Genomic DNA, 9,633 nt, shown 5'->3' on the forward strand with positions numbered 1-9,633 from the left:
TAAGAGCATCTTCTAGTTGTCACTTACATTAAATCATATCTGCAGCCACCACTCCAGGAACTTGCAAGGGTTAAAAAAGGGGAGGATGCTAAATGGCTTTAAGTCAGAGTAGAACGTCGTGACATAAGAACACATAGTAACAGAAGCCGTGAGGATAAGGAGAGGGGATTAAGTCTTTCCCTATACACCCACTTGTGTATTTCCGCAGTGGTGCATTTTTTTTTTTTCATCTACGCTGCTGTCATCTTGAGAGTGCACCACTGAAATGAAATATTGAAGACAGAGTGTTGGAACAAGGGGGATAGAGCCATCACGGGACGCACTGGCGCTCAGTGTGGTCCTGGAGAGTGTGGAAGAGCTGGGTAAACATGAGCAGCGGCCAAACTCTCAGTGGAGGAAACACGACCACAAATGGCAGCAGGGGAGATAGAACTACGGTGGAAGATGCTCCGAAGCCCTCCACACCAACCAGAAAGCCACAACCTGTAAGTAATGTAAAGCAACTAGACTGACAGGATTTTGAGCTGTCATGTCAAGAATAGTTGCATTTTTGGAACGAGCCCCTGGTCAAATACAATCATGTTACGTTATAGCCTAGCATAAACAAGAATTATGTGTATGTGTAGAAGTAGAGAGCTAATGTTACAGGTCATGTTTTGGGATGCTATTCAATATGAAGTCTATTGCCAAGTGAGACAAAAGCATAGGTATCTGATTACAAATTAGACAAGATATTCTGGCTCGATTAAAGAGAAACAACATAATACCCCTCTAGAGAAGAAATACTTGGTATCTTTGTCCAGAACGCAGGCATAGTTAATAAACTAAGATGCTACACCAACATTGTTTACTATTTGAACAACAGTATTCACATGCTGACATCTATTCTTTGTAATATTCATTATTATAAAACTCAATTTGGATAGTAATAACACGTTAAGATTTTGTTAGTGGATGAATTTTTGGATGTATTGACTGGTTTCAATCATGTTTTCATATTTTTGACACGCAAAATTAGCAGTGAATGGATTATTTTCTTTTAAGTACTTTATCTGTGCAATTGAATTTGAAAAAGGTCAAGACACCTAGTTAAAACTACTCTATACAAGCTGTATTATGTGTTTTACAAATATGTTTAATAGTGAATAGCAAGCTAAAGAGTTAACAGGTGTCAGTTCTCTGGCATGTCACTATCAAAGTCAGCCTCCGGAAAGTATGTCCTATCAGCCTGCTGTCACTATGATGCTGTTACGTCACTACTCAAAACATTAGCAACAAAAACGTGGACAACTTATAAAGCTTAGATGATTAAAAACAAAAACAAAAAAAAGATTTGTGTTTTGACCATTTTTGTTTCTGTAGCCTAAGTCGGAGAATGCTATCACCATCGCAGTGTCCTCTCGAGTTCTCTTCAACATGGAGAAGGAGCAGAGGATCTTTGAGGAGCACGGCATGGAGGAGTACATCAAGTATCAAGTGGACCACGAAACAGAGCCCTTCAGCCCCGGTCCAGCCTTCTCCTTTGTCAAGGTAAGATCGCTAAAAAATACTAATTAAATTAAAACTTCTTGTCTGTTATCCAAAGCTGCATCATATTATTAAACTTAACGTAATGTTTCTGGTTGAGGTTTCTTCACCTGCTTGTTTCTACGGACACTGTAATTTCTATATATGATATTAAACAGCTCTACCTTACATTTATTCAATTACAGGTGGTTTTAAAGCTCAAAAATACCTAGAAAAACAGGCATTCTGATTGTGAGCGGGGTTGCCTCGCCACAGATCTGATCTGAAACTTGTTCTGGTTTAGTCTCCATGAAGATAGAAAGGTTCAAAGCCATACTATGAAACATTCCAGACAAAGTGATAAAAAAAGCATTTGACGGACCCTTCACAGGGTGACTTGGTGCTCCCTTAGAGATAGGGTGAGGAGCTCAGTCACACAGGAGGAGCTCGGAGTAGAGTCGTTACTCCTCCATGTTGAGAGGAACCAGTTGAGGTGGCCCGGGCGCCTGTTCCGGATGCCTCCTGGGCGCCTCCCTCGGGAAGTGTTCTGGGCATGTCCCGCTGGGAGGAGGCCCTGGGGAAGATCCAGGACACGCTGGAGAAATTAAGTCTCTAGGCTGGCCTGGGAATGCCCCAGAGACCCCCGGAGGAGCTGGAGGAAGTCTCAGGGGTGAAGGAAGTCTGGGAGTCCCTGCTTAGACTGCTGCCCCCGTGACCTGGCCCCGGATAAGCGGAAGGAAATGGATGGACCCTCCACCAGAAAAGTTACACAATGCACCTTTAAGTATGTTAATTAATGGAATATGAACTATTAGTCATACTTTCTTATTTCTTATTAATCAAAATCTTTAATAAAAAACAGCAAGGACTGGGCCAGAACTAAATAAGGTTTAAACTCAGACCAGAACTACACAAGAGAAACCCCAGTGTCGGCAGATAGCACTAGGTGTCATATCATATCATATCATAAAAGAAATCAGAATTGCAAAGCAGGATTGGTGCATTTCTAATCAGGATTTAGCACATGTAAAAACTGAGTGAACCAGCTACAAAAGAACTAAAACACAACTTGCCCAGAACCACATGAAGTCTAAACCAGGACTAACTAATTACAAAATTTGCACCTTTTTCTCGTATACAATCCTATGATGAACACTATCATAAAATACATTGAATCTATATTGTGCAGTCTCTCTTAATCCCTATATTTGTGTGGGCAGGCTCTGGAGGCAGTGAACGCTCAATTAAGAGAACTGTACCCATCCAGTGAAGAGCTCTTTGATGTGGTGCTTATAACAAATAACCATGCATACGTGGGCCTTCGTCTTATCAACACCATCAACCACCACCGTAAGTCACAAGTGAGCGCCCCCTTGCACTATATACATTATGGGTGCAATAGCTGTGGGGGAAGGGGGTGATTTTTGTTAATATATTTTTACATGGATATCTTTGACAGTCAATGTTTACTAGAAGTAAAAGAAAGTATTTATTTGTTGGTATATTAACAACATTTTTCAACATTTAATATTAGATTTAGAAAAAAATATTGTGAATAATTTTAAAGTTTATGGTTAATTTTAGGGTTAGATCATGATAAAATAATAAAAGCTTTTCTAGTTTAATAAGTGCATTGTAGTTACTATATCTGTTTTAGGTTTAATATGTTTGTAATATGATGCAATGTATTTAGCGATAATATTTATTCTCACACTGCCCCCTTGTGGCTTGGACAGAGCAGCACATCTGTCTTATTCAGTACAACAATTTGAAAAATAAAATATTGCATTTTCAAACTGTGATCTTTACATAATTAATCTTAAGATTTTATAATCTAACCAGCCCATAAAAGCAATTTGTATGCACCCCAAAGAAAATCTACACATGAATGTCTTCAGTCAATCAATCTTCTATTTAATGTGATGCATATTTGGTGCTACTGCATATGCTTGGCGTACATTCTGTGACATACTATTTAAAGTTGTACAATGTAATTTTTCTAATGAAGGGTCCCGTGCCTGCTTATTTCCATGGAGATGTCAGTGCAATCCCTCAGTCATCTAGGTAGGACTCAAAGTTAAGAAAATTCCGTTCTGTTAACTGGACAAAAGACATTTCGTCACTCATCCAATCATCTTCTTTAGTTCTGCTCAGGTTACTGGTGGGACACTGCCTTACATCTGTCTTATATCTCTTCACTCTAAAACTTTAATCCAGTTGACAGAATTGACATTTCTTTGCTATTGACAGAAGTGGGACTTGCAAGTCGTGACTTGGACTTGAGTCAGACTTGAGTCACTATTTTTAGGACTTGAGACTTGACTTGATAAAATGGGCTAAGACATGGGACTCGACTTGGACTTGAAAGTCAGTGACTTGGGACTTGACTCAGACTTGAGCCCTGTGACTTGAGAAGACTTGAGAAGCACTTTTAAATTTGAATTCTTTCTATTCTGACCATAATGATTCATACTAAGATCTTGTCAAAACATTTAAAAAAGAAAAATTTACATTTCTACAACTCTTATAAACTCTATAAATACTCATATATAAATACACTATGATTTTTTAAGTACAAATTTATTTAAAAATCACATAAATTGCTTTGATTTAATGACTTGAAATGACTTGAAGCTCAAAGCAGATGACTTCTACTTGACTTGGACTTATGGGCCGGTGACTTGAGACTCGACTTGGACTTGCCTGTATTTGACTTGGGACTTGACTTGGACTTGAGGTCAAAGACTTGAGACTTACTTGATACCTGCAAAACACTGACTTGGTCCCACCTCTGGCTACTGGTCCTACCTGGATGACCTGGCATGTTTCACAGTATGGTATTTAACGTATTTATCTCAATGTAAACAAACACTACCAGGACAGTTACAGGTCAGATCTATGGAACAGCAAGCCTGCACATAATAAGAATGATTGTTTTCCATGACCAATACAAACACATGTGATAGGCTAGTTTAATGCCATTGTGGAATATTCCTGGAAAAGTAAAATCATCATCATCATGTGTAGATTTACCCTATGAACAAATTCTGTTCTACACAATCTTCTCTCCATTCCCACACGGCCACTGACTCATCATGACCCAGTTTCCTTCCCCAGGTCACACAGGACACCCTCAAAGTGGACCTAGGACAGAGCACTGGGATTGACATGACAAGGAAATCAGTCAAAGAAACTGCACTTGTTGTTAGTCTACGTTTTAGTAGGGATACAACGATATTTCTTGGTACGATATTACGGTAGGATATTTATTGCGATATTTTGGAAATGTTAATATAACTGTAAATAGGACACTTTTTTGCTTTTAAAACACCTTGACAAGATTTTGGTGTGAATTATTTCTGTCATAATCCCAAGAATTTAAGTAAAAAACATATTTCTTCATGTTGTCTGCACTGAAATGAATCATGGGATATGTAGTTTCCGATGTTCTTAAACTGTTGCTTCTATAAAACCATTAATTTAAGCAAAGGAACTTGTAATTCGATATATTGTGACAGCCCACGATATTATGGTGAGACTTTTGATGATGCAATATCACAATATTTCAGTTATTGTTACATCCCTAGTCTTTAGGTCTCAGGTCAGGCTCTTAAATGATAAAAAGCTGTCACTCAGGGTAGTTCTGATTGGGCGCTCTGTAGGAAAAAGAAAGCAGACAGCACACACGTCTGTAGAAGGTGACATTACACTGCTCCAAAACATGACTGCAGTTGCACTGTTTTTGTTCCTACTTGCAGAGTTATTGATTGAGCGCTTCTGTATGACTGGAGGGAAAAGCCCAATAGGATATTTAAAGGCCTACCACAAACCTGTACCTATCTGCAGATTCAAGCAAGGTCCGGGAAGCACTGGAAGAAGGTACCAAAGCATTTTATAACTCTTGAATGAGCAGGTAACAGTACTAAAAAATGTTGTTAAATAAATACATTCTCAAATACAATTGGTGCCAAAATTGTACTTACGAAAACATAAAATACAACTCAAAGTACTAGTTATTTTAGTCATTTTTGTTGCGTTTAAGATCAAAGTTTTATAAAGAGTTTTAAGTTGAATTAAATATTTTTAAAACCACAATCTGTGGATTCGCTGAGCTCTCATCAATTACAGACAATTACAATTAAATGGCTAGAATTATAGGCCAGAATTCGTTATTTTCCACCCCTGGGTCACGTGGTGCTTTGTGATGGCAGGTATAGCAGCGGCCACAATGTTCACCCCAGATAAGATCACTGAAGTGTCCGACGTACAGCTGCGCGTGGCCTTCGACGGCGACGCGGTCCTGTTTTCAGACGAGTCAGAGCGCATTTACAAAGCCCATGGACTGGACAAGTTCTTCGAGCATGAGAAGGAGCATGAGAACAGGCCCCTGGACCATGTAAGTACTGCACAAAAGAATAAAGTGGAAAACTAAAAACATGCACAACATGCAAAATCCTCCAGCTTGATATTCCTGGCCAAGTCAAGACCATATCTGCAGACGGACTGTTGCTTTGGCAGCATTGGAGGATGGGGCAAATGCAGAAGACACATTTCCTCACGGAAACAATAAAATAAACTTAAAAAGGTGCACAGCGTAATTTTTTTCTATAATGGCCCGCAGTCTTTTTATCTCTATGTTCTACACTAACACAGTCGTAACACTACTCTAGCTTGAATTAAAAAAATATCTTTCGTCTCCTTCTTGTTCTTCCGCATAAATCACTGACATTTCACGTTTGACATTTGATTAATTTCAGTCCAGTCCAAACATATTTAACCACAATATTCCAACGCGCAAACACATGACCACCTCACACGTGTTTTAAAATGTCTAACTCTTCTCCATGCAGGGGCCCCTAAAAGGCTTCCTGGAGGCACTGGGAAAGCTGCAGAAGAAGTTTTACGACAAAGGTCAGAGAATGGACTGTCCCATCCGCACGTACCTGGTGACGGCCCGAAGCGCCGCCAGCTCCGGGGCTCGGGCGCTCAAAACCCTTCGCTCGTGGGGCCTGGAGATAGACGAGGCGCTCTTTCTGGCGGGGGCTCCCAAGGGCCCCATGCTGGAGAAGATCCGGCCACATCTCTTCTTTGACGACCAGATGTTTCATATAGAGGGCGCTGCTGAGCTGGGAACTGTGGCCTGTCACGTGCCCTATGGGATCGCGCAGAAAGTGGCCAATAAGGGAACAAAACCTCAGGCTCGTAATTGATTATCTGGTGCGGAAAAGACTTTTTTTTTTTTTAGCATGTAGCTGTGTCACCTTTTTGTGGTGGTGCCATTTGGTATATAAAGAAAGAAACATTTATTATTTATTTGTAAACCTTATGCGAAATTATTTATGTATGGCAACTTCAAGTAAAAGAGTATATCTAAAAGAGTCAGAAATAAAATAAAATTATTAAGCGTAAAGGCTAAAGAGAATATAATGAGTGCCTTATCAAAGGAGGTGTTCACAATGGTCATTTAGTTATAGTACGAAAAGTCAATATTTTAAAAGAGCCATATAAAGATTAAATGTTATACTAGTATATATATATATAAAATTTGAAATAGGCTATAGTTTAAGAAACAAATCAAACAATCATATTTTTTGTTTTCTATGTTCATTTGTTTTGAAATGGGTGCCTTTTCTGTCTTGCATGTTGTTTGTGTGCTACAGTCTATAATTTTATATTAGTTTTGAGTTTTGACTGTGTTGTCTTGATGTGTGTGATGCATTGGCTATTCTGTGGATTCAGTCTGAATGAAAGGAAGGTGTTATAAAATATATAATGTGAATTTAAATTAAAAAAAAAAAGCTTCTGAAATGTGTATATTTCAGTCTATATTGCATTTTTTTTTTATATAACCCTAATCATTTATAAGCTAATAGGGCTGTATGTATTATATATTATTTGCTGCATTTAGGTCGTTTTCACACCGCTAGTTCGATTATTTGGTCCGCACCAGGCAATAAAATTGTTATTATGTAGCAAATACACTCCAGTGTGGTCCGTGTTCACACCGGCAAACGAACCAAAACTGGTTCGGTTGACGTGTCTCTGTTTCCCGGGAAAACAGCGATACTCCAGTTATCAACACCGATGTTCCTGTTAAAACCACGGGCCATCCTCATCTCAAATTATCATCATGAACTCATAAAACAGCAACATGTAGAACTTTGTTCAAACTCACCGCACATCAGTCCTGAGTTAAGGTAACAGCAGCAGCCAACAGCGCTCACAGTAGCGCGCAGCTCCTCAGGACGGGGCTGGGGTCTGGTCCTTGGTCTTCTGTCGTCCTACAAGCGCGTTGGTCAGGTAAGTCCGGAGGCTCTGTCCTTCATGTGCTGGTTCCAAACGGTGGCGAGCAAGACCAGTGCGCAGTGGACTGGGTCTAAGCGGGAACGTTCCGTCGTCTGCGCGCTGGTTCTGTGCGGGGAAAGTGAGAATGCGCTGTGGACTACAGGTCTGTGCGGGCTACTCCGGTTCTCCGCGCTCAAGAATCGCGGCTGGTTCCGAGGTAGTGCAGCATCCGGACAGAAGCGTGAGTCCAGTTTGGTTTGTTATATGTTGTTCTGACAGCAGACGGGGAACACCGGGGGCTTGTCTTTTTGACTCACTCTGGAGCCACACGTTCGCACATTGGTACTTGCTCTGATCTTCGTGTGTTACATTCTCTGTATTGGCCATTGTTGGTAAAATAATTCGAAAATGAATCGCGTCTGCGTCTGGACAACAATCTGTTACTGCGCTGGAGTCGTACAGCGCGTCATTTCAGGCAGAGGAGACGCGTGTCCCTCCCATGATGCATTTCGAATAGTCCGTTTGTCCCTAAGGGTGTTTTCACACCGACAGTATTTGGTGCGCACCAAACGGTCCATTCGAACCAAAAGTGGTTAGTTCGGTTCGTTTGCGTTGGTGTGAAAGCGTCAATCGGAATCGGACCCGAACCAAATCAAGCGGACCGAGACCGCAAAAAAGAGGTGGTCTCGGTTCGCTTGAATCCGCACCAAATGACCAACTTTGGTGCGGTTCCTCTGGTGTGAACGCGAACCCGGGTCCAAACCATAGACAGTATGGACAAACGGACTATTCCAAATGCATCATGGGAGGGACACGCGTCTCCTCTGCCTGAAATGACGCTGTACGACTCCAGCGCAGTAACAGATTGTTGTCCAGACGCAGACGCGATTCATTTTCGAATTATTTTACCAACAATGGCCAATACAGAGAATGAAACACACGAAGATCAGAGCAAGTATCAGTGTGCGAACGTGTGGCTCCAGAGTGAGTCAAAATTGGGGGTGCGTCCCCCTGTTCGGGACCTACACGCACAGAGACGACCCGGTGTTCCCCCGTGATCACACAGCAACCAACATTTGTTATTTTAGGCTTTAATTAACCAAATAATTTCATGGCAATAGGCAATCGCCCATTCAATTGATACAACTTAAAAAAGTCCCTGCTTTTAGCCTAGTGTGAGAAATACAGTCGGACTAGATCCAAACCAGAGTCCCGAACCAGCGGGAGCAGCTCCGGTTCAGGCCGGGCTCAGAGGAGCTGGAGCGGGGAGCCTCGACCTGAGGAAGAACTTTCCCCGGGAAGAACCAAATGCGCCAAGGACTGACCGTCAGAACAACATATAACAAACCAAACTGGACTCACGCTTCTGTCCGGATGCTGCACCACCTTGGAACCAGCCACGGTTCTGGAGCGCGGAGGACAGGAGCAGCACAGACCTGTAGTCCACAGCGCATTCTTGCTTTTCCCGCACGGAAACAGCGCGCAGACGACGGAACGTACCCGCTCGGACTCAGTCCATCAAGCACTGGTCTTGCTCGCCACCGTTTGGAACCAGCACATGGAGGATGGAGCCTCCGGACCATCTGACCAATGAACTTGTAACAGACCAAGGACCAAGGACCAGACCCCAGCCCCGTCCTGAGGAGCTGTTGGCTGCTGCTGTTACCCGAACTCTGGGCTGATGCGGTGAGTTTGTACAAAGTTCTACATGTTGCTGTTTTATGAGTTCATGGTGATAATTTGAGATGAGGATGGCCCGTGGTTTTAACAGGAACATCGGTGTTGATAACTGGAGTATCGCTGTTTTACCGGGGAAACAGAGACACGTCAATCGAATCAGTT

General features: G+C 41.7%; 1 protein-coding gene across 1 annotated transcript; it reads left to right on the forward strand.

The window, feature by feature from the left end:
- The first annotated feature begins 368 nt into the window (after nt 1-368).
- On the forward strand, nt 369-6,716 carry LOC110155393 (cytosolic 5'-nucleotidase 1A-like). The gene is given in 7 exon segments (XM_020919493.2): nt 369-485; nt 1,363-1,530; nt 2,727-2,856; nt 5,265-5,328; nt 5,330-5,385; nt 5,718-5,902; nt 6,357-6,716. Coding segments are annotated over 7 exon segments (1,080 nt in total).
- The last annotated feature ends 2,917 nt before the right edge of the window (nt 6,717-9,633 follow it).

This window comes from Boleophthalmus pectinirostris, unplaced genomic scaffold, assembly GCF_026225935.1.
Source record: "Boleophthalmus pectinirostris isolate CB_2022bp ecotype Guang Dong unplaced genomic scaffold, ASM2622593v1 HiC_scaffold_10, whole genome shotgun sequence".
NCBI lineage: Eukaryota > Metazoa > Chordata > Actinopteri > Gobiiformes > Gobiidae > Boleophthalmus > Boleophthalmus pectinirostris.